Raw genomic sequence first — 26,026 nt, forward strand, 5'->3', positions numbered from 1 at the left:
CAAAACTGACCGCAAGATAAAAAGGGTTGCAGAATGAGCATAAGAATGTATTTAACAGGTCCTTAAAAAGACAGTCCTAAACAAACACTCCATGTTCTGACATCAGTATTTCCAAAAGCAAAGAAAGAGTGCTAACCAATATATATTAGTGCAGAAATGTATCAGTGCCAACATTACAAAAATAACACAATCCCAAGCCATCGCTGCAATGAGATGCTGCCACATGAATGTCAGTGCAATTAATACATACTGCCATTGGAAATGCAACTAGAGCTGGAATATTTTTCCAGACACTGGTTTTAAAAATATGTACAAAATTAAAACCACAAACTACGGAGTTGCGCAGATTTACAATAATGCAGAGCTGAAATTGGCCCAGTATATACTAATTAATATCCTTCTTGCCGCATTGCTACAAAAACAGCTAGTGAGTTTGAGTCAAAGCACAAGAAAAAAATAGGAATCAATGCACAAGTTAATCCATCATTTATTTGCAGTCTCGGGGCCGTATATACTGCCCTGAGACTGCATACTGCTATGCAACTCACTGGGAAGCTAACTGAGCATCTTGGACGGTATGTAGCCCTACATGAACTTAGAGCAAACATGAGGCTAAAGTCTGCTCTTAGTTACACAGATACCATCCCGATGACATCATGAATTAGCACCAGAGTAAATGACAGCAGAATTTGATCCAAGGCTTCTGAAAAGAAGGTAGAAAGTCAGTAAAAAAGTTGTCCATTTCAATTCCTGAGTTTATGCTTAAAGGGGCACTATCTACATAATAACTGTATGGTTACAAATGCTTTTCCTGTGTTACCAAAGTGAGCTGGTTTCCGCTGGTAACAGATTTGATCAACCACAAAGCTGAAAGAATCTGAAATGCCACACCGTTTGTGCACGACTTTGTCCATGAAATACACCCTCAAGGGGCTCAATCCTGCAAGACCGTTCTCCGGACCTTAGGACTGCTTGTGTGACTACAGACAACTGACATGAATAACGATTTGCAGGACCGAGCCTGAGCAAACAAGAATACTCTGCAGTTCTAAAGCATCTTTCATCCAAGGCTCAAAAGCCTTTTACTAAGGTAGGTAGGTATTATCCCCATTTGACAGATGGAGAAACTGAGACACCAAGAAGTTAAGGGTCAAATTTTCAAATGTCCTCTACTTTTGGTTCCCTGAATGTTTGGGTTCTCACCTTGAGGTAGCTGTTGGTGCAGTCTAGTTTTCAGCTGGAATGTTGAGTACTCAGCACCTCTGAACATCAGGGACAAGGTGTCCAATACTGGGCATGCAAAAATTGGGGCAAGATTTGAAAGCTACGGGCTATTGCCCTGTTCGAGGTCACAGAGAGAGTCAGCGGTGGAGTGAGGAACAGAACCCAAGACTCCTGACTCCCAGCCTCCTGCACTAATCATTAGCTAATACTGCCTCATTAACAACACAGAATACGGAATTCAGTCATACGGCAGTGGATTCTGAGAAATCACAAGCTTTTCTTTTAAAAATGTCTCCGGAGATAAATGAAGGGGTTTAAACTGTGAGAAATAAGCTGCATTGTGGTTCTGGAGCTATATAATAGAGGCTTAATAAAGGTTAATTCTTCCTCTCTAAACCAGTATACTTGCCGTCCTCACTGGGATACGTTTCTCTGATCTTCCACCTGCAGCAACTTGGTATCAGGGCACTGCTCTCCACCTCAGCAGAGCCAAAACGCCAGTGAATATACTGTCTGTAAGCACAGTGACGAAGCTGGTTATTGAGGGTCTCAGAATTCAAGTCCAACAAGGGCTCTTTGTAAAGCAGGATAAACTCCAGTGCTGATCTGGAAAGAACGAGCTGCTCGAACAAAGCCGAGGTTGTAATGCATGACCCTTCTTTTCTTCGGCAGCAGAGCTGCTCCCGGAAAGCCTGTGTTTGGTGGCATTTCCCACAGCAGCACCAAGAAGGGCGGTCGTGGGATGGAGAAGTTTGCCCTTCGCTTTTAAGGGGTTGCATCTCATGGGCTTTTGCTAAGACAGGGACCCGGTTGGAACATTGTGCTGCGAGCTTGGTCGTGTCAGTAAAAGCCCCATTGTCTCTCGGCAACTAAAATTCCCAAACACATAATCAGAGGAGTCAGGGTGAAAACAAGAAAATGCAGCATTTACTTTGCTCTGTGTCTACATCTGCACTTATCTGTCATTAGAGAATCCCTCTGTATTCCCCGATTTGATTCTAATTCCTCAAGCTTCACATTTAATGCAGCAGGACCGTATAATACAACAGTAAAGAGGCAGATCAGGAAAACAAATGGTTACTGGCTTTGAATCCTAATGCGGAACAAACCCAGGGAGCTGTTGGTTCATTCCCACTCTATATGGGACAAGATCAGAATATTCTTTTAAATCTGTTTTGTAAGTTTATACCCCGTGATCGACTGTATTAGTGACAGGATTCTATGCAGTGTAGTTGTAGCTGTGTCAGTCCCAGGATAATAGAGACACACGGTGAGTGACAGGAGTCCTTTTTCCACATAGCAGTCACAGCACAGGCAATTGTAATAGAAACTTCCCCCATACTTCCCTGCCCATGTTCCTTAATCCTTGTATTATGTATCTTTAGCACTGGATGGGTAAGTCAATTTCATGGTCTTTGGTTTGTCTCCAGAGACAGCCAAGAAGGGACCCAATGAGTGCCAATTATAATGGTTGTCTTTCTGTGATGGGAACACCCATTCCAATGGGAGCTGGGCTGAGAACTACCATGCGTATGTAAACATTGCAATAAAAGATCTGTGGCATGGCCGCGGCTGGTTCGGGTCAGCTGACTCAGGCTCACAGGACTCAGGCTGCAGGGCTAAAAACTGCTGTGCAGACGTTCAGGCTGGAGCCCAGGCTCTGAAACCCCTCAAGGGGGGAGAGTCTCAAAACCTGGGCTCCAGCCTGAGCCTGAAAGTCAACACTTCTATTTTTATCCCCACAAGCCCAAGTCAATTGACCCAGGCTCTGAGACTCTGTGCTATGGGTTTGTTAGTGCAGTGTAGATGTACCCCAAGTTGTTTCACGCAGGCCTAAGGACACCCACTGGGCGGTAATGAGATCTTTTAGTTTTACTCTAGAAAAAACAAACAGTCTCGAGTTCCCAACACAGTCAACTTCAGACGTTTCCCAGGATCACCAGCGTGGCCCTTCCAAAACCTAGCTAGAAACTTAGGGAGAACAAAATCAAGTCACTCAGGAAATAAATCCACAAAAAGTCATAACAGTAAATGCTTGAACTTACCTGAACAATCTCGCCTTTAACGTTCTGCAGACTTGTGCTCAACTGTTTGTCTACCAGAATAATGTGCGGGTCATCAACATATGACACGTACATCAGGGTCTGTGCAACAAAAGGCATTAGCATCCTCAGCTGGAGTATTTATTTAGAATATTCAGGATTTACACTGTATTGATTTGACCCATAACTAGGGTCCTCAGGGCCCAGATCCTGCATTCCTTATTCAGATAAAAATCTCTCTGAAGGTGCATGTTCATTGGGAGGCTGTTCCTGACATAGGGGGCAGCATGGAGGAAGGCCGGGCACTGGGAGCAGGTAAGGGAGACAAAGGGAACAGTCAGGTGTTAGCCCAGGGAGCAGGAAGAGAGGAGGTTGGAGCTGTAGGAGGGAGATGGATTGTACAAGGCTTTAGAGATAAACTTTTGAGCTGAGGTTTGGACACCTAACTCCCTTGGACTCCTTTGAAATCTCAGCCTAGAAGTTCAGCTGTTCAGCATGCCACAGTGATGTGTGCAGCGTGAATTTCTAGAGAGAAGGAGACTCTGGAGCTGAATGTGGACTGGAGCTGATGGACTTGAGAGAAACAAAACTATTTTCATGCAAATGCCCTCAACCGTTTCGTGGGGGGGAGAAGCTCTGAGGAATGCCTCTCTCTCAACCCGTGACCCAATCCTTACACAGCTGCAGCCCATGTGACATCCTCAGGCCCATACAGGTAGTGCATATATATTGTGTGCATGTGGCCTACATAACACATAGAGAGCTGCATATGTGGCCCACAATGGTAAATAGGTTGAGAACCACTGCTCTACAGCATCTTTCCACTGCTCTCTAAAGGGTGAAACCTGCCTCCTGCAACTGTCGCCTCCTGCAGCTGTCAAAGGTCCTGGCTGTAGTAGACCTGTGCAGAGGAGCAGCGTTCTGAGGGCTCAGGCCTTGGGTCCACAGCTTCCATGCACTGCAGAGCACAGCTCTGTGGGGTTTCCCAGAGGCCCCCTGCCTGAAGGATTTTGGGTAATGGCTGGCTGGGGGAGGAAGTGTGGACCCATAACTATAGGGACCCATTGGCCACTTTTCTGTGTAGCTGCAAGGAGTCCTACAGTGCTAAGATCCGCTCCTGCACTCACACCACTCCCCAGCATGCAACCCATTCCTGCAAGGTGCGCACTGGGGGCAGGAGAACTCAGACCAGCGGTGTATTGGGAACAAATCCACAGAGAGCTGATGAAGGACACAATGAAGGGCCCGATACACTGGATTCTCCTACTACTTTAAGCAGCTAATTGCATCCCTTACCCATTTTGGCCCCAGAGCAGACTCGCACTTCTTCCTGAAGTAATATTCCTTGATGGAATCTTTGCAGCAGGGATAAGTGTATGAAGTAATAAGAAAATCAATAACGAACTGAGCCTGCATGCAAAACAAAAGTGAGCAGTGATTCCATTTTCTTAATGAGACTGCGTCTCCCGAAGCCGCTCCATCAGTACAGGAAATAAATCTCTTACCAAGCCAAAGTAGGACAGCACAGACCCGATGTACACCAGCAGCTCAAAGATGTTAAACCGTCCAGCCTTAGGCAAAGCAGAAGAGAGTCATTTGAGAATTCAGATAATTTCCTTCAGTTTGCAGAAGAACGGCAACAATTGCTGCATGATCAGGCCCAGCCAAATTGCTGTCATGTGCAAGATTTCTAGCTCTTCTGACATGATCCGACTTAAAGCACCTAACCAGGTGGAATGTGTTTAAATTAAAGGGTAGTTTTGCTGCACCCAGCTGCGAACTAAGGGGTCCCTTTTAGCCATGCTATCTCCTGCTGGAAGGGTCCCTTGTCTTCTTCCAATCAGAGCCAGTCGCTTTCCCCAAGGTCCCCTTCCCAGCTGGAAGGGGAACCAGAGACAGGGAGCAAGTCCTCATCTGTACAATATTAAGCAATGGCACAAAGGCTCCAACTTCACCTATTCTCTCCCTTCAGCAGGAGCGTCCTTCCCCTCCGCCTCCAACAGCAGGAAAGAAGCAGCGCTCCCTTCCGGGTACATCGGTCCACCCTAACAAGGGCCCCAGGGCATTATCCCCCTCCTCCCTCATCCTCGGAGCTGAGAGTGGTACCTGCCAGGCCGGGAACGAGGGACCAAGCCTTGATCTCTGATCCCACAGCATGGCAAGGCCAAGTCCTGCCATTTGTTTGAAGATTCATTTGATAAGACTCGATCCTGCAAAGTGCCCAGGATCCTCCCCTCCCACTGGCACCCCACTGGCAAAATCAGGCCCTTCATTTCCGTAGTGCTTTGTAGATGTCAAACACTGTCCACCAGGGACAGTACGTAACCATAAAACCATGCCCTTCTACAGCACCTCCCCTCCAGTGACCTCAGTGCATGTTACGAACAGCAAGTGTCACAAGCCCCACCCTGCCGTAGGCACCAAGCACAGCCTCCGTTTTTCAAACAGGGGAACTGAGCCACAAAGAGCGGAAGAGACTTGTCCAAGGTCACACAGAAAATCACTGTCAGGATCAAGATTGTAACCAGGTCCCTGCCACGGTCCTATGCTGTAATCACTAGGCAGTGCTGTCTCCCGGAAGGGCTACACCGTTGTTATTACTGGAGTTATTTTTGCCGAAGGGCCAGAAATTCTCATTTCTTTTTGGAAGCAGACAGGTTTGCAGCGGTGATGAGAAAACAGGGTTGCACTTACTGTGCCGAAGACGAGGATATCGAATCGTATCCCATAGGCTTTGATCAGCGTCCGCTCCTCCTGCCCATTGGGCCGTTTGTAGTACTTCGCGAATCTGTCAAAACCAAACAAGGATCCATGCATCATGTCAGGGGAATTCAATGCCTCTGGGCTAGAGAATAAAATGGGGTTTTGGTTCTACTGCCTCCTCCCCTCTTTGCCTGTTTAGTATTGTACCCTCAGTCAAGAAGTCAAAGCTCTTCCTCTCCCAGGACCCAGGAGTGCTGCCACAGATTGTGGGTCACTTTGATGAACAGCATTTCACCCAGCTTAGAAAAATCAGAGCAATGCCCAGGAAGGGATCTGCTATCCTGAATCAAAGGGTTACTTTTAGCGGCTCTAGGGAGGCAGTCACCTACAGGAAAAGCAGAAAGAAAAACCCAGGAAGATTTTAGCAGCTGGCAATGGTGGGAACACTAGTGTCTCCCAGGCACCAGTGCTTTTACCGCTGTGTTGTCTGCACCTACTCTGAGCTCTTGGGGTCCCTTTCTTCCACTGGTTTTTATAGTCACTTTCTGCTGCTCTGTTTCAAAGCGTCTATGAGAGTATTAGCTACAGGGATAAAGGGCAGCTTTATAACTCATGTAGCTGCCTGGGACAGGGTCACACACCACCTCAGTTGCAGAAGTGAGAAAACTGACCCCCGCAACTCCTGAAACCCAGCCCCTTATTCTACTCACTACACAACACTCCTTCTCCTCATCCCCAAAGTCAATTACCATGAGAAATTCCACTGATAACACCAGCATAAGGATCAGCAAACAGGGACACTGTGAACATAGAACAAAGAGAATGCTCCCACCTGATGCTGAGAGACTTACTGAGAAATGTTCAATGACATTAAAATCTTAACTCCAATACTAACATTCGTATCACTCATGTCAGTGCGCCGGGCTCTTGCTGAAAGCACTGTCCTGTTCTTGATCAGTTTACTTCAGTATTTTCTAATGTGTGTTCTCTGTGGATTCATTTAGCCTAGTAATTCTGACTGTAATTTTTTTAGTGGGGTAAACAGGTGTCAGCTCTGTGGAGAGAAAGTAATTCAAGGTCGCAATGTCACTGCGGATGCCGATTTTATTTAGTGGTTAGTCTCCTGTGTAGTAACCAAAATCTCTGGTAAAAACAGGTGGTGCTCAATGGGAAATGGCCCCAAATGCCAGGCCATCAGCTTAGTCCTCTGCTCTCTAATTGCTCATCTCACAGATGGCATGAAAGCATCGAGGGAAATACAGTTTTCCCTCCTTCCCGGGTTTCAATTAATCTTGCCCCTCATCAGTATCCGGAGCCACGTCTGCCAGAACCACTGAACGACCCAACAATCCAGTTTGGAACTGCTCTCCACGGGCCATATTCTACCCAAGAGGAGGCAAACTCACTGGAACCCAAAAACAGCTAGCAAAAAGAGGGGCAGGGGGGCTGTCTCCATGGTTTGGTGCCCAATCTCATAGAAGCCCCTCTGTGGGTTCACTGCGGAGGTGGGGGTCTGGCTGGATTTGGCACCAAAACCAGGGAGTCGCTGAACTCTGCAGTATGCTTCCCTCAATTCCTTGCACGTATCCAATCAGGAGACTCTGCTCTGTGACTCATGCTACACTGCAGTGACTATGCTGCCAAGGACTCAGCAAGACGGCTGAGCAGCACTGTTTCCCCTTCACCCTAGACCCTGTGGATCCAAGCAAGAACAACCACCTGAGGCAGGAGGAGTTCCCGAGAGAGAAGTAGTACAACCCCACCCAGCCTGTATTATCTTCCTGTCATTCCTGCTTCCCACTTTATGTGGGGGATCCCCCTTGAAAGGCAGGACCCAAGGGCAGCTGCTGGCTTCGGAAGCCTTGTCAGCATGGCTCCGGTAGAGCCCCAGTGCCAGAGAGTTGGGGTGAGGGGGACACAGGGCTGCTAGGTGGACACAGAGGCAAAGGGTCTTTGCACAGGTGCCCCTGGCCTTCTGCTAATGCCCTCGAATCGATGTGTGGGCCCCGTGGTCTGTTCATGGGAGGAATCCTGTGCAAATTTCTTCCCTTAGCCCCTCCCATGGGTCTTCCCTCAGAGGGAGGCAACTAGCCCCTGGGCTCAGTTTTTACACAATCCTTAGTCAGGCAAATGGCTGTCAGGGCAAGTTTAAGGCCTGAACAAAAACTGAGGCAGGAGCAGTGGATTTGGCCCAACGCTCCTGAGTATTCAAGCACCACACTTCGAGGAGCATTTTACCCAGCACAGCAGTTTCTCGTCAGAAATCTCAGGACTGCCTGTAACTGCTGGGCCCGCTCCCGCAAGGTGCTGAGTGCCACCCACTTCCTGCAGTCAGTGGGAGTCGAGAGCACCTGCTCCTATTTGGGGTAGGACCCAAAAAGACAATGTTTCCTAAAGCTGTACATGGCAGGCAGTGAGTGTCTCTGTCATCGCCTTGATACCAGCAAATCAGCCATCAGCCAGCTTTCACTCACTCCCACCTGCTGCAGCACGGCTCCCTCCCATCTCAGTTCTGCAGAATTCTGAAGTGCTTTTAATCTGCATTCCATGTCTTGTGTTCATTAACTTCCCCTTTGCTGAGATCTGTTCTTAAGGCAGTGAGTGAGTCATTCAGCAACGCACAGTGTAATAGGTTCTGCTTTTCCTGGCTGCACAGACACGAAACACTCTTCTATCTTGTGTTCAATGTTTCGGTGATCTCTAGCTGAGGCATGTTTTCCTGGCCAGCACTCGGCTGAGCCTGCGTTGATGCCTGCAGCTCTGTGATGTTCGATTTTCAGGTTTTACCTATGTATTCAGGATCAGATAGTATTCCCCACACACAGGTGTTCTATCCCCAGGAGGAGAAGTCACTTTACATTTGCTGAGGACGTCACAGAAACTTTCTCCTTTGCAGCAGCTTCGTGCTCTGATTTGATATATTAAGAGCGTCATTGATGACCTGCTGTGCAGTGCCCCTTGCACCTCAAATGGTGCTTCGCATTTGTAGCCTAATCCTGATGCCTTTTAAGTCTATGGCAAAACTCCCTTTGAAACTCAGCTGAAGTCAACGGAGCTGCACGCAGGCGCTGATGTTCACCCACACAGAACAGTTTGCATGGTCAGGGCTTTGGACAATAACTTGACTTCCAGAACTTTATCCTCACTCAGATGATAAAAAGGTCCCTGAAATGTATTCCCCCTAGGATTACCCTTACGTAGCCTCACTCTCCTGTGACAAAGGCTCCCTGGACATCCTACAAGGACCTATTGCTCCCCAGACCTACCCAGGAATGCACAAGATATTTAATATGCTTTATTTTGCACTTTGCCATGTGACATTCTACCACATATAAAATTAGTTTGATTCAGTCACAATCAGTTGAGGGCAGGGCCCAATCCTGCAACCCTTACTCACCCGAGTAGTCATACTGAAGTCAATGCAGCTACACTATATTAGTAAATCTTACTCACATGTGCAATGGTTTTGCAGCATCTTTACAGAAAAAGCTCTCCTGACATGTGCACAGGAAAAGAGTGCCTGTGGGACAGCCTCTGGTCTCCCTTATTATGCCAGTGCAAATCTGGAGGAGTTCCAGTGGAGTCAGTGGAATTACTCCCGATTTACACCAGTGTAATTGAGAGCAGAATTCAGCCCCTTCACCAGGAAAAAATTAATCCTGGGCTGAGTTATTCTCAGAAGAACAATGGAGCTTTTTCCTTCAAAATTGTAAATGTGCTTGGAAAAAACAGCATGCTCCGAAAAGAAGTGGATTTTGTGCAGGGTTTCTTTTTCTTCTTGTTTTAATTAGTCTTGTCAGACGGGCCAATTTGCTATTAGGATCTAACCAATCCAAGGACTCATTGCCCATTAATCTTCACTTCCCTGCTTTGTAATTTTAAATTACACATTGTTGATGTTAAACTGCTGCACACAAATGCTCTTCTTCCTTTGTTTTTATTCTTTGAGAAAGTGGTGGGGGTTGGGTGGGGGATTTTCAATGCTCATGGAAGCAACTGATGAACAGCAGTAGCACTAGCCAGTCATCACATGACTTCTCCAAACAGGCATGCCATTCTGTGTTTCTTAAGCCCTGATTGGCCACACTTCCACAATGCCAGGGCTGGGCTTCCCTTGAGCAGAGCTAACTGTGCTGAACTGTAGCAAAACGATCTCGCTACAGATCTGTGTTTTGATATATTCAAATAATGTTCTTTATAAAGTGCCCTCCTGCTGAGGTGCGCTGCCCATTCATTTGATAACAAATATAAACATTCACAAAGCAACCTTGCTGTCCTTCAAAACCCTTCTGTGATGGCTACAAAAATTTGACAACACTTAGGGCGCTGGTGTCATTTACTCATGTCATGTCATGTCTTCCTTGCACACGGGAGGTTGGAAAGCAGCTACTAGGCTTCAGTTCTAGATCTGGACTGGCCACAGAGGGCCCATCATGGAGAGCGATACACAAGACGTATTCTCTTTAAGATATTTTTATGCACTGCCAGGTATGGCTGTTACCTGCTCAGGTACGGTATGTTACACACTGTACCATCTAGTGATTGAATGTTATAAAACACTTTTAGCATTCCATCACACTGAAACCATTTGCCCACCATGCTGATCCGCACTGTCTCATGGTTTCCTTGTGGTCCCCCGTCTGTCTGGCAGTATCCACTTGTTGCCTTTTGTCTTAGATTGTAAGCTCTTTTTGTTTTGTGTTCATAGAATCATAGAATACCAGGGTTGGAAAGGACCTCAGGAGGTCATCTAGTCCAACCCCCTGCTCAAAGCAGGACCAATCCTCAGACAGATTTTTGCCCCAGATCCCTAAATGGCCCCCCTCAAGGACTGAACTCACAACGCTGGGTTTCGCAGGCCAATGCTCAAACCACTGGGCTATCCCTCCCCACCGCTGTTTGTACAGCGCCCACCAGCACAACGGGGTGCTGGCCCATGGCTGGGGCTCCTAAGCACGATGGTAACTCCATTCAAACCCACAACGTAATAAAAGTCACACACAAGTCAAATAAAGGAAGACTACAACCCAGGGGGAAAGAGAAGGGATTTTAGGGGTCAGGCTCAGAACAGTGTGTGCACAGCTAGGTCCCCGATCATATGAGCTGTTTCAGGCAGGCAGCCAGGCAGGCAGACTCCTGTGCTATACATAGCCTCACTCAATGGAGCTCCATGCGGAAACAAAGATCCATTTGCATGGAACAGCTTGCAGGATTCGGATCTTAAGTTGCACATACATTCACTAGAACTATGCACATAGCCTCGGTAAATGCAAGCACAAACGACCAGTTGGATGCATGAGTGGTTGCTTGTGTGTGTGACAAGTCCGACTGATACTGCACAGGCAACTGTAGTAACTGTGCATGCAAGTTAGGTTCATCAGTACAACATTGGCTATTATAAAAAAGAAAGATCACAGCAGAAACCTGTGGCATAGTCAAGTATAACAGCCAGGGCTCCAGCACTCTAGCTACAAACCCCTCGGTTTCCGCCTACCTGATTCCACCTGCACACCCATATCACTCAAGCAATACAGACAATACACTGCTTTTCTATGTATGATTTTAAAAATATCTTTTACCTGAAGTTGTAACCAGGGTATTCAGTCGTCGTTTTGTCATCAAGGCGACGAAAACTGTACTTTGGACTGCAGCGGTGGAACCATTTGTCCAGGTTACAATCCCAGTTAATCTCAATGCCCATGATTCCGCCCTTGACACAGAAAGGGAAAACACACTTTAAATGCATTCAGGAGCACGACAAAAAAAAAAAAGACCGTGCCAGGCCTGGTTCTGAAATTGCTGTGCACCAAACTCCCATTGAAATCAGAGGAGATTTGAATGTGGCCCAATGGCAGGATCACACCTATAAATACACTTATACTTAAGATGTATTTCTACCTCTAGCAAAGACTTCCTTCTAAGTGACTTAATTAACTACACAGATCAAACTAGCTACAAGCTAGAATTCATTCAGATTCTTAAGGCGTCTCTTATTTTTTGGCCAATTTCTCATCCTACCAACAAAAATTCCAACTTCATTGCCACTTCATTCAATTAAACTGTCGGAGAACTGCTTCCACAAAACTAAAGATGGGCTCAAACTAAAATCCCAAACGCAAACTCCCATTAATTTTGCAGGGGATCTGGGATCCAGAGCTGAATGTTGCAGCTTTGATGGTATTGCGGACCGGGACCTCAGGAGAACTGGGTTTGGTTTCTGGCTCTGAGCAAATCACTTCATATTTCTGTATCTCCATTTCACCCATCTGTAATTATCAATCTTACAGAGGCGTTGTGAGGCAGAAGCCTGGTCTACACTACAAAGTTAGGTTGACGTAAGGCGCCTTTCATTGACCGAGTTGCGCACATGTCTACACTTAAATTTGTCTCTCACAGATGTAAAGTGCTCCGTTATGGCAACGCAGTAACACCACTTCCCAGAGTGGTGTTGAGCTATGGTAGATGTACTGAGGTCAATGCAGCACAGGTGTAGACACTATGTCAACTGACCCTAACAGTCCTCCAGCAGTTGTCCCACAAAGCCTGACACTGACCACTCTGGTGACAATTGTAGCCTGATCTATAGATTTTGTATTAATGATATTGATTAATTAAGAGTGGATGGGAGAAAGGCCAAGGAGACCCAGCAGGAAAAGGAGAGGAAGATGCACCAGGACGTAATGGGGCTTCTCCAGCAGCAAACACAGATGCTGCAGACTCTTGTGGACCTACAGCGTCACAAACCACAGGCTCACCTCCCTTTGCACTGCGTGGAGAACTCAATTACAGCAGCTCCCTAAACCCCCATCAACATTCCACATGGCATCAGGGGCTGCATCCTTACCCCTACCACTCCACACCAGGGGACTGTAAGGCCCACCACTGCTTCATGTATATTGACCTGTGAGAGGCATGGTAGCTATAAGTTTAGTGAAAATAGACATGAATGTTCCTTCCTCTTGTTAACTTCTGTTCCATTAATTTATTTACTTGCTTTTAACGTGCACAGAATGGTTTTTGCATGCGCACATACTAACTGCACCGGCTGTATGCCGACATAACTTGCGGCAGCAAAAGTTTATAGTGTAGACATGGTCTTAGGGTACATCCACACTGCAATGAGAGGTGGGACTGTAGATACACCCAAGCTAGCTTTGATCTAGCTAGTTTGACTAACCACAACAGTGAAGCTGCAGCAACCCGGGCTGCACAATGGGAGCCTGAGTATGTGCTTGAGTGGCTAGCCTTGGGCTGCCAGGACTTCACTGCTATTGTTATTTGGGCTAGGTGGATCAAAGCTAGCACAGGTATTTCTATGTCTATGCTGCAGTCACACCTCTCACAGCAGCGAAGACAGACCCTCAAAGCTGGTCTACACTGAAAAGTTACATCGCCATGGTTCTCTCTCTCAGGGGTGTGAAAAATCCATACCCCTGAGAGACGTCATTAACCCAACCTAACCCCCAGTGGAGACAGAGCTAGGTCGTCAGAAGAATTCTTGTGCCAGCCTAACATTTGTGGAGGTGGGGGGGAATCTTTCCCCCGAATACATGGCTCAAGGTGCCCTTTAACAGAATCCTGCGGAGAGGAAGAGTTGACTGGCCTGAGAAGACTGTTTAACTACTGACAATGACATCCAACGTGTATTAAATCAATATGGGCCCAATCCTAGAAGATGTTGCGCACCCTCAATTCTCATTAAACTCTGCAGAGTTGAGGGTGCCCAGTACCTCCCAGGATCAGCCCTTAAAACTGGAACAATTCCATTGTTTGCAACGTTTAACAATTAAAATGAACAAGAAATACTATGGAGGTGTTCTGAATGGAAGACAGAAATCATGCCACAGACCTGAATTGCCATCTCTGAAAAATTTTCTCCTGTTGTTCGGAGAATATCTCCCAGCTGGAAAATTGGGCAGGCTGGTGCAGTTATCTTGTTGAATGTGCACGAAATATTCAATTTTGGTGAAAAGTTTCTTCTGCAAAGAACCACAAGTTATTTGAAAACATAAATGTGAGCTCTTCCCTGAAAAAGCATCTACAAATGCTATTGAGGGGCTCCCTGCTCATTGCTCGTCCCTGAACCTGTATCAAATGCACAGGCGCCGACTCTGTGGGTGCTCCGGGGCTGGAGCACCCACGGGGAAAAATTAGTGGGTGCTTTGCACCCACCGGCAGCCAAGCTCGCCGCCCTGCCCCACCTCACCACCTCCTCTGCCTCCTCCCCTGAGCGTGCCGTGTCCCCACTCCTCCGCCTGCCTCCCAGCACTTGCCGCCGCCAAACAGCTGTAGCAAGCTCCGGGAGGGAGGGGGGAGGAGCGGAGACGTGGCACGCTCAGGGGAGGAGGCAGGGAAGAGGCGGGGCCGGGGCGGGGATTTGGGGAAGGAGTTGGAATAGGGGCAGGGACTTTGGGGAAGGGATTGGAATGGGGGTGGGAGAGGGCAGGACAGGGGTGGAGTCGGGGCGGGGCCAGGGGCAGAGAGGGGTCGAGCACCCACTGGTGCCAGTAGAAGTCGGCACCTATGATCAAATGTACTCAGTTTACTAGTAGAATATGGGGGGACTTTGTAACTACCAGCTCTGCAAATTCCACGTGGGGTCTGAGAGTCAAGCTGGGTCCTTTAGTACTTGGGCATCATCACCAGTAACAAAGGCTTTGCAGATCAAATTATTCCCTCAGTGACACCCGTGCAACCCAATTCTCTTCAAATTATGCCCTCAGTGACACTTATGTTATCCTATGCCTTCAGTGGTTTTACCCTGGTGTAGCCAATTAGAACTTAGTAATTTTGTTACTAATGCATGAGAAGGAATAGAGTCCATCTCACTGTCCTATAGCTGTATTGGGTCCTGCAAGGTTAAGAATAAAGAGCAATCAAACCTGATTTTTGTCACTCAGCATAGCAGATACAGCCCTAAATACACAGAGAAGCTGCAGACTGAAGGTGCTTTATTTACACATTCATTTTTGGAGTAGAACTGCTCTTTAAGAGGAGATGGATGAATGTTTGCACTTACGCAGTGTGATTAAATTTTGGGAAGTGGATATTGTTCTTTATTAACACTGTGAAGTTTTCAGCGCTCTTCAGAACGGCAGGCCTAAAAGAGGAACATATCAAGTACAATGAAAGCTGTTAAACCAACTATCTTCCTTTAGTTAAATACATCAATTAATGCTACACTATTTTGCTATTACCTGGGAAATTGTCAGTAGGAGAACATGATACTGAGAATAATGAGTTAGATGGCTCAGGGGGTTGAGAATAGAATACATAGCTTTCTTGGTTTTACTTATAAACTTAAATTGTCAGTTCTCTGGGGGCAGGGACTGTCTTTTAGACTTGTTTGTATAGTAGCTACACAATGGGGCCTGATTCTGACTGGGGTCCCCAGATGCTATTGTAATACAAATAAATAATAATAGGGGATTGTTAATTTGAAATCTGGCCATTGATCAGTCGTGACTGACGTTATCATGTGATGGCTGTGGCTTATGGGAAATTAGCTGGTGTGTTCATTGCAGTTCCCAGTAGACAGATGGCACAGATTATAAAAATGAGATGTTGAACTACATTCTCCTCCATGGAGGTGTCCCTCCAGGTCAGAGTTCAGTCACATCAGCTGGACCATGTGAAGAAAGCTTGCTCTGCTACTACCCAGGTCATCCCTGTTTGGTGGAAAAATAGAGGAATTCAACTTCCAGCATTGTCAACCTGGCACCAGCACAAAATTAGCTTTGAAAAATAACTTATTGCGAGAGGATGTCAGCCAAGACACTGGCTTCTCCCATTCTCTTTTCAAAATGGGCCAGGAGAGCTTTGATTTTCACCTAGAAAGCCCCCACAGGTGGACACAAATGGTCCCTGAAGCAGCGACCCATCCAAAGGACAGTACTTCGGAGCATTCTCCTTAGTACATCATTGTATTAGCAGCAGAGTCTCTGAGCCAAAGACCTGCAAGGACAGGAAATACTTCAGCAAGCTGAGACAGTGTCAATGACAGACTTTTCAGCATGTCTCCTAAGGAAATTGAAAAAGCAGGTGTTGGCTGCAACCCAAATTTAAACATTTTGAGACATCATCTGAACAATTAGAATTTCTAACCAGTCTTCAGTTTATAATGGTCAAGAAATGAATAATGTATGTTGAACTTTAACAAACTAAAAACAGATTAATCAAAAATTTTTAAACTGCTTATGCTTTCAGGACAGACACCTGGGAATCTCTCCAGACCTCTTCTATGAGGGTGCTGTAAACATTTGTCCTTAGGTAAGTTTATCCAGGTCACTTTGCCTGGCATTGCACAGAGCTGGAGACCAATCAAAACAAAAGAAAGGGAAGTGTCTTGACAAGAAGTTTACAGTTTTGTTCAGTTTCAACCATCACAAAAGGGAAGGGAAGGGAAGGGAAGTGCTCTTTATAATGCACAGAACTTGCACAGAAAAGCCAATTGCGGGTATAGCTGAGAACCAGCATTGTTCTGCCAGAAGTCGATATTTGAAGGCACCAGGCTAGAGACTTCCATACAGGTTGTTTCGCTTATTCATTCAAGTTGCAGAGAAACACTCATATTACCCATTTAGTGACTGCCATGAACTCTTGCCAGTGGATTTTGTGAAGAATTCTCATAATGTGATTTGCCATCCTGGCTCCGAATATTGGTTCATCGGTTTTGGTCTCCTGGCACTGACCAATCGCTGATACATTAGAGGAAAATTGGACAACAATATGGACACTCTGCCAATTGTGCAAGGTAAATAAAGGCAAAATCTCTTTCCTGCTGTGTGCAGCTACCAGCTTGCGCAGTGCAACGTTTGAAAATATTAAATATTCACTGCAGTTACACTGAAAAAAACCAAGAGGTTTAACAACTTGGGTGTTCATTAAGCTGCCCTGCATGACCATCACAAGAAATCTCTTGATTTTTTATGTGAATTTGGGACTCGACCTTGCAAGGTGTTAACCAGCCTTGACTTCCATTGATGCCAATAGGAATTGAGAGTACTCAGCAGCATGCGGGGTTGGAGCCCTAAAGTGGGATTTTCAAAAGGGCTCAGGCCTCAGCCCCCAATGAGACTTTTACCACTGACTTCAAGGAGAGAAGAGTTAAGCCAATCGTGGGATCCTCTATCAATGGAGCAAAGACAGCACTGGCAGCTTCCCCTGTGCCTGCCTCACAACCTGGAGGGCCTACCCCTTGGGATATGTTTAGTTTTAGTTTAGTTTCCCTGGCCTATTTAGTCCTTGGTATCTCTGCTGGAACTGCCAACAAGTGGGCAAATCAATATTCATTGGACTGCTGGGTTTTGTGGTGTGGACACATCAGTTCAGCAGGTGGACTATTAAACACTAGCCTAGTCTCTGTGGGTAAGCCTACCAAACCACATGCAGTGGTAGTGAGGGGAGAAGAAAGCAAAACCATATCATGGGCTAAATACACGGCTAGTGTAGTGGCACGGCTCCATTTAAGTCAAAGGAGCTGCACCAATTTACTCTAGCAGAGAATTTGCCCTGTATATCTTTTCTAAGCAGCAAGGGCTAGTTTAGTACAAGAGACATAGTTCAAAAGCTGCTACATATCAGGGTTTGGTAGAAGCAATATTATATCCTGGGGCTTCAAGTGGAGAATATTTTTGCATTGCACATGTGAATGAAATCAAATGACCATATTTACATTTTTTGCCTGATACAAATGAGTAACTACATGTTAAAGTGGAACCCTTACATCACAGAACACTTTACAATCATGGGATCATACAAATTAGATGTGGAAGAGAGCTACTAGGTGTTATAGTCTACTCCAGTATATTTTATAGAGCATAGTTCAATCCAATTGTACATGTTACCAGCACTAGGCCTTTCACGACTTCCCTTGGACTGATCCACAGTCAGAATTAGCAAATGTTTCTCATGAGACTTATCAGGTTTGCCACATTTTTCCTTGCCATCCTCATTAATTATCAAAATGCCTGTAGTGAATCCATGACAAATTTGTGACATCTAGAATTGTTCTCATGGCAACAGACTGTGATGTCACAAGCTTGGATTTATTACTTCACCACGAGATCAGAGAGAAAGAGAAGCCACTACAAGCAAATTGATGGTACTTAATTTATAAAAATAAGAGTTAATAATAATAAAAGTTGGGTTGGAAACAAATGTTTTACAAACAAAGGTACCAAGGGCCCTCTGCCAGGTGCTGAGCACCGTCAGATCCTATTGTCTTGCAGGATCCGGCCCTTATTGATTACATAAAAATGTGAACACTTTTACTTACACTGGGGCACCTTTCATTGATTCCACAGGGCACCAGGCAGAGACTTCACAGGTTTTAATGGTTGCATTATACTTCACACATCTTCCTGTCTGAATTCCTGAACAGAAGAAAAGTTAGCTATTATTGAGCTCACACACAGTTTGACTGAGTCCTTTGGATAACACAGTCTCAAAGTATTGGTGGGTCTCTACACACAGGTAGGACAGAGACTTGAAACTCAGAGTCAAGGTTTTGATTTTCGCACCTCTTTGTGGGCTGAAGTAGCTGTAGGAGGGGTTATCAGATCCATGCTTCCACTACACAAGCACAGTGCTTAACTCCTCCCCTTGCCCCTGTCAATACTGCACATTGGATGTGGGTGAAGGATTTTCTCCATAGTTGTGCCGGAGTAACAATATTTAAGAGTTTGTAGGGCTTAATTCAACAATATGAGCAAATTAGAGCAAGAACTTCACCCCACAGCACTGTCAGCAAGATGTCACTCAGACAATGAAACACAAGCTAACTATTACACCATCAGAGACAACTCCTATTAGCTATCAGTGTCCTAGAAGGTAGGACAAATTTTTAGAACTAATTAACCTTTCTGAGGGTATCAAAGACAACATAGCCTTAAATAGAGCTTGATCTTTGTGACGTTATTAATATGAAGTGTAACAGTATAGATCCTTGTTGCAACCACTGTTATATATTTGCAGCAAATATTGTACAAAGGTTGTTGTGTGAGGTGTCTATGGAAAGGTTATGATTTGCTGATTATGATTATGCTAGCTGTATGTGTGTATAATTTTTGTAGCTGAAGTTATGAATATTGGCTATGTACTTGTATTTTGGTTCTAAGTAGCCTTAGTAAAGCATTTGGTCAGCTTCTTGAGAAAGGAATTTGCAAGTTAAGTGCCCAATCAAGAAACACTTAACTGACAATAGACCTTGGAAGACTCCAATACACATAAGAAGTCTTCCTGGGGATGTTCAAGATAGCATGTGAGCAATGGCTGCCACCTGTAAAGAACTGAGTCATGCATGGACATGTGGTTTGCCCATGTGACTCCAGGCTCCATCTTGCTGCTGTGATCTTCCACAGAGCAGAGTATATAAAAGGCCCTGAAAACTCCTCCATTTTGTCTTCAATCCTGCTTCTTGCCTCTGGAGGAACTTGGCTACAAAACAAAGCTCCGAACAAAGGACTGAATGACCCATCCCAGCTGTGGATGTACTCCAGAGACTTGATTTGAACTGCAGTTTGTTCTATCACTGCTACAAGCCTGAACCAAGAACTTTGCCATTACTGTATGTAATTGATTCCAGTTAACCAAATCTAGCTCTCATCTATATCCTTTTCCTTTTATGAATAAACCTTTAGATTTTAGATTCTAAAGGATTGGCAACAGCGTGATTTGTGGGTAAGATCTGATTTGTGTATTGACCTGGGTCTGGGGCTCGATCCTTTGGGATTGGGAGAACCTTTTTCTTTTACTGGGGTATTGGTTTTCATAACCATTCATCCCCATAATGAGTGGTACTGGTGGTGATACTGGGAAACTGGAGTGTCTAAGGGAATTGCTTGTGTGACTTATGGTTAGCCAGTGGGGTAAGACCAAAGTCCTCTCTGTTTGGCTGGTTTGGTTTGCCTTGATAGTAAAGGAACTCCAGCTTTGGGCTGTAACTGCTCTGCTCTAAGCAATTTGTCCTGAATTGACACTCTTAGAAGTGTCCCACCAGAACCAGTATCGTTACAATCTTGCAGTCACTCTACATGCTGAACTGTCACTGACTGCAATGTGAATTACACCTGTAGAAAGCACTGCAGGAGTGGGCTCAATATGTACTGTGGTATCTGATTTGCATCCCCCCCTACATCCCCCCTTTCTGTGGCCCCCCCCCCCCCCGCCCATTCCCACCTTTTTGTTAACATTCTCCACAGGGTGGAAAAAAATCCAGGTGAGTGAATACAAATTTCATGTCATTCTCCTTGCTGCTCCTTTTGTTTCCATCTCCCACTCTTGTCTTTATGCCTCCCTCCTCACCACCCACTGTGCTTGGAAGTTCATCTCCCTAGTCAGATAGATCTGCATACACAATTGCCAGTGGGTGTTGCACCAGTATATCTCAGAGCAGAATTTGGCTCTACAGTTGCAAATTCTCCAAGACTGGTACCTCATAATTTCTTTAACCATCTAATAATTATTAACTAAAAGACAGTTGCATTTCACCACCTGCTATGAGTTTTAAAATCTGAATGTGGAATCCATGTACCATTACTCTGGGGGTTCATGTGTCCTTTTTCACAGCTCACATCTGAAGAGCAGACAGCTTTGGCAATGGGGTACTGAAAAAGACATCAATATAAAAGACCATTAAAAATATCTACCTCTCTATTGCTATTGTAAAATGTTCTACACAGAAATGGCAAACAGTAAGATGAAATCACAGAGCGAGAGGCAGAACAGAGGAAGTGCAGCCCTCTTCCATAACCCATTCACTCAGCGTGGTGCTTAATGTGACCTCAGTTTTTGAGAAGGTCAGTACAAGCAAAGACTGAATGGGACAAATTCATCTCAAGTGTAATCTCTTGGCTTCACTGGAGTTAGCCCATGGATTGATTTGTCCAGTGAATCTGATTTAAAAAAAAACACACCAATGATATAGGAAATGCAAGGAAGTTGTACCTAAGCGCCCTGAGTTTCTGGGACAATACATCAAATTCAGTTTTGGTTACACCCATGCCACTTTCTCCCTTCATTGCCAATAGGATTGCAGCTGAGGATTTTGATTAATCAATTTAATTACTTTACATATCAAATATTTTTAAAAACTGACTATCAGAATAAACCAAAGGCTTCTGAGGGATTCAAGTTGCAGCCACAAAAGAATTCAAGAAAATATTCATGGTCCTGTTCCATATAGACCTGTAGAACATAAGCAGGTTTGCTGAGTTCTCCTCATCAAATCCCCCTCAATGCACAAATAGCAAATAGGCTGGTTTTTATCATCCATCTCTCTCTCTCTGCAATTCTCTGGTATCACTCTGATGCTTTGGCATCAGTGATTTTAGGGTACAGACAGAGAATAGAATATAATCTTTTGACAAGCTTGGACATGTACTGTAAGATATTGCTATGTCTATCAGTGGCATGGAATTTATTTCTGTCTGTTTCACACTCATCAAGAGTAGATTGATATGTGTTTTATGCAGGTCTCTGGAGCTGTGCTCCAGCTCCGCTCCAGCTCCAGGCAAAAACCTGCAGCTCCACTGCTCCAGAGCTGCTCCGCGCTCCAGCTCTGCGCTCCGCTCCAAAGCCCTGGTTTTATGTATGCTTGTTTTAAAAAAAATAATTTAATAGTTGAGGCCAGCTTGCACATTCAAAAATGTGCATGCATTTGTGTGCCCACATTTTCATACCCAATGATAACAACTTCCTATCTAAATACCCAGTTGCATGTGCAAATACTTGATTTGCAAAGACAAGTGTGGTCTCTATGTTGTGATGAAAGTGATTAAATCTGCATGCATTTTTGTGTCTCTGTGCCTCAGGTCTCTGTCCATACAAATTTGGTCCTTAGTTATTAACTAACTACTGTATTTGTTTTATACATCAAAACTGTAAAACAGAACAGATGAGGTAAAGAGCCTCTGGTAGCTTTTGATTTTTTAACTTTCCTTGTTTTCCTTTTTAAATTTGTTAGTCTCTAAGGTGCCACAAGTACTCCTGTTATTTTTGCGGATACAGACTAACACGGCTGCTACTCTGAAACTTAACTTTCCTTGGTTTGCAGTAACATTTCTTTCCCTATCATTTGTATCCTTTTCCATTTGGCGAACACTGAGTCTCACCAAGCCAGTCTGACAGTGGATTGTTTAGTTCCTTGTTTGTTAAGAGCACGTACACGCTGTAGCCAATGACAGTCAACTCATTGCTGCGAACTCAGGTCTCTTCTAATAACTATATGAATGAACGCATAGGAGAACTGCAAGTGGCTACAAATTTTGACCACAGATAAAAGAAAAAGACCCAAGCATGATCAAGCTTAGAATTACAGCACAGCAGATTACTGCAGAGAAGCTGGCAACAATTCTCTAACCCCACTGGTCCTCCTAGTTGCACTTTATACCAGCAGGGAATCCAACTGTGTTGAACAAGAGGCACAAATGCATGGGGAGAGTGTGACCCAGGCGCACGTTTAGCTGCAGGGTCTTTGGTGTGGTACATCACACCAATGCCAGTTGATTCACTAAGAAAAGCAAAAGAGCAGAGGGGAAAAAAGGAGTGTAACTAGACTAGTTGTTGCATGTTGCTGAACGAAATAAAGAAGCAGAGGAAGACAAAGCAATGTTCACTTGTGCAAAATTGCCGTAGTCATGAGCCACTAATTAATAATTGCGGCTGCTATGGATTACTTCTGCCAAAGAATGCTACGTTATGCAGGTGGGAAATCACTTACAAAATGCAGTTACCTCAGGGCAAACATTTTGAAACTGGTTTTCCGTCATAATTATGTTGGTTATCACGAAAAAAGAGTCTATTCCCTATACAGAGAGAAAATAAAACAGTAAGTATCAATAAAATACTATGTGCCACATTCTGATCTCAGTCTCCCCTGTGTTAATCCGGAAGGACACCACTAAAGACACATGGGCCTGGTTCTAATCTCACTCACACCAGCGTAAATCAGGAGTAACTCCATTGAACTCAATAAAGTTCTTCCACTGTAAAACTGGTGAAGGATCCATATTTGGATCTCAGTGATGCTAGTGTAAATCAGGAATAATTCTATTAACTTCAGTGGAATTACACCAGGACTGAATTTTTTCCTACACATTCTTTTACTAAAATCAAAAATTATTTGTGGTAGAAACATCAAGTTTCTTAAAATCCCATAAAAGACATTTTTAAATATTTTTTTCCATGCTTAAAAGTTACTGCTTCTAATTTACAACCTTCTTAATTCACGCTCACAAATACAACTGCATCTCGTTGATATGTTAAAATCACTGTGCAGTAGGACAAAGACACATGCCAGCCAAGCAACAGCACTGATCAATGGAAGTCGGACGCTGCGCTGACCTTAAACTGAGACTCACCTGCATGGGAATAGTGTATTCGGCTGTGTCCCAGATTCTTGAGTCAGTCTGAACTACTCCTTTCACTTTAGTATGAATTGAGCTGATCACAGAGTCCTTTTTCTGATACCGTTTGTCAGTGACAAGCACATAACTAACCAAACAAAATGGAAAGCACAAATGAACCCACTGAAATGGGTTGAAATGACAGTCATTTTTTGGCATCATGATTAGAAAAAGTGTACTGTAAATTAAAAGCCATATTAAATTTGTTCAAGGAATTTGGGATCTTATCATGCGTTGAATGCATTTGTTAGGCCAACATCTCCCTCAGTGATACCACCGCAATCCCATTGACTCTGATGGGATTGCACTGATGTATGTAAGAGACATTTTTTAGTGTAGTTCTGGACTATTAGGGTGAAATCCTGGCCCCACTGAAATCAATGGCAAAGTTCCCCACTAATTTCAAGGGGGCTTGAAACAGCTCCCTTTGCATTCCCTCTCGTGCAAAGGGCACATGACAAGGGACCCATTAAAAGCGGTACCAATCGCAGCTTACAAGTCTCTTCAAATTGCTTACTGTCATCTTCATGTGTTAAAAGGTCAATCTGAAAGGCTTCTCTTTAAAGTAAAATCAGGCTTTCCGTATGCTACTGTTATTCTTAAAGAGTCACTGCCAACTTAAACTTGGCCTAATATTTGCATGGTGTAAAAACAAGTTTTTATAAAACCTATGGCCAATATAAAGCTATCACACTCCAGCTAAATACACCGCTACCTTGATATAACGCAACCCGATATAACATGAATTCGGATATAACACGGTAAAGCAGTGCTCCAGGGGGTGTGTGGCTGCGCACTCCGGTAGATCAAAGCAAGTTCAATATAACACGGTTTCACCTGTAACGCGGTAAGATTTTTTGGCTCCCGAGGACAGCGTTATATCGAGGTAGAGGTGTAGTTGTTTGGAAAGAAAGAAATAGCCACTCACCCCACCTCTGCAGCTTCTGGCACCCAAAAACTGCAGCACTAACGACCTGAAAGTGTCTCTATTGTCTTGGGTAACATTTTAAAAAATGCCTAAGTGACTTTGGAGTCTAAGTTCCATTGACTTTCAATGAGACAGACTCCTAAGTCATTTAGGCGCTTTTCAAACTTTTACCCTTGATGTATTTTTACTGTCCAAGCTGAGAGAAATGGAAAAAGTAAACAAAGGGCATAAATAGTGCCTCCTAAACTGGATTCTACACCAAGAGTTTAAAAAGTGATTAATGATTTTGGATGTCTCAATTTTGGGTCCCTAAATAAAGAACATTAAAGGGGCCTGACTTCTAGAAAGCGCTGAGCCCTCTGCCCTTTGAAAATCAAGCCCTTTCAGGAGTTTCAGGTTAAACACCCCAAATCACTAACCGGTTTGGAAAACGTAGGCCTGAACATTTTCACTCTCTTAATAATCTAATGCTTACCAACAACATAAGGAAGGAAATATGTTTGTTTACAATATTTTTTTTTAAAGTTGACAGTGACCTTTTAAGAGTCACTGGCATCCATTGCTTCTGCAGCATGAGGTGTGCAAATGTGATGGGTCAAACTCATGAAACTGAAGACACTTTCCACATTAAATAACGTCATATAAAAAGGGTTTCCTTTCACAGACAAGTCTGTGATTTAGTTGACTGAGTCAGCCCTATTTCAGTTAACAAATAAAAATTTCAGGGGTGAAAAACGCTCTAAAATGTGTAAGTGTGAAGTGACTGACTACACCAATTGTCAGTTTGAAAATCACTCCTAATCTGCCTCGGAGGTGTTTTCTACAGTCAGTCTTTCCCCTCTTGAGAAGAGTGATTTGGGACAGTCATGCTGCTGACATCTGGCTGTGTGAGAAAACAGCTCTCAGCAACAATTTGGAAATGGTGCCTTAATTAGGCAATAGAACTTCTTACAAGTTTATTGCCAATGAAATTGGTAGCAGATGCTCAATGTGTAAAAGCACCCTTCTGTAATAATTAAACATATTTTATGAATAACTAAAGACATTGGTCAGCAAATAATATTGCTGAAAGCAGCCCCAGGTCTGAGGCAAACAGGAAAACATCTGCCCTTTATGATCCAGACCTATGCACTTAATTGTCATGAAACCCTGTTTCTAAGATTTGATGTTCTAGGTGACCCTTCGTGCAACTTGAATAGCAGATCTAGCCTGGACTCTCAAGGCCAGGTTCTGATTTCAGTTACATGAGTGTAAATCTCAGATAACTCTACTGACTGTGCAAATGAAACCAGACAGCACTGTTGGGAAAGAAACTACATTCAGGCACTAGTTACTCAGAGGATTAGAGAGGGGAATATGCAGGACCACACCTCCAGCAGCCAACTCCCTGTTCTAAACAGCCACGCTATAGTATCCCTCCCGTTACCATACAATACTGACCAGCCTTTAAAAAACAGCTAAACAACTGATTTATGTTGGTCCTCTAGCACAGAGTGAAAAAGTTCTCTGTACTTGTTGAAGGCTGAGTCCTAAGCATGCAGACAATCACCCACATAAGAAACACATTTGCTCATCTAGTCACTTTTAACTTACCAAACATACAGGAAGACAACCATATGGAAGGTCCATTTCAAACTCCCATAGGAAACGCTCTGAAAACGGACAACTTTAGAAGTTTCATATTCACACAAATTCTTCAAACTGCAAAATGCACCCATTGTTAT

At 44.4% G+C, this 26,026-nt stretch overlaps 1 protein-coding gene across 1 annotated transcript; it reads right to left on the reverse strand.

Moving 5' to 3' along the window:
* On the reverse strand, positions 1-26,026 carry P2RX7 (purinergic receptor P2X 7). Its single transcript, XM_024196185.2, has 13 exons — positions 25,896-26,026; positions 23,330-23,462; positions 22,703-22,774; positions 20,503-20,575; positions 18,247-18,343; positions 14,989-15,069; positions 13,819-13,948; positions 11,549-11,679; positions 5,961-6,054; positions 4,772-4,837; positions 4,563-4,676; positions 3,270-3,368; positions 1-2,093 (listed from the first exon to the last, which is right to left on the reverse strand). The coding sequence occupies exons 1-13, from the start codon at positions 26,018-26,020 to the stop codon at positions 1,602-1,604; spliced, it is 1,707 nt and encodes a 568-aa protein (XP_024051953.1). The 5' UTR covers positions 26,021-26,026; the 3' UTR covers positions 1-1,601.

This window comes from Terrapene carolina, unplaced genomic scaffold (assembly GCF_002925995.2).
Source record: "Terrapene carolina triunguis isolate 2854851 unplaced genomic scaffold, T_m_triunguis-2.0 Scaffold234, whole genome shotgun sequence".
NCBI lineage: Eukaryota > Metazoa > Chordata > Testudines > Emydidae > Terrapene > Terrapene triunguis.

Coding starts and splice junctions, on each gene's coding strand:
- P2RX7 (XM_024196185.2), bottom strand. CDS start 26,020: ATGGGTGCATTTTGCAGTTTGAAGAATTTGTGTGAATATGAAACTTCT. Junction 20,576..22,702: donor TTCAAAATGTTTGCCCTGAG/GTAACTGCATTT, acceptor TGTCTTTTTCAG/TACCCCATTGCCAAAGCTGT. Junction 6,055..11,548: donor TACCCTGGTTACAACTTCAG/GTAAAAGATATT, acceptor TGGTTTTGACAG/ATTCGCGAAGTACTACAAAC.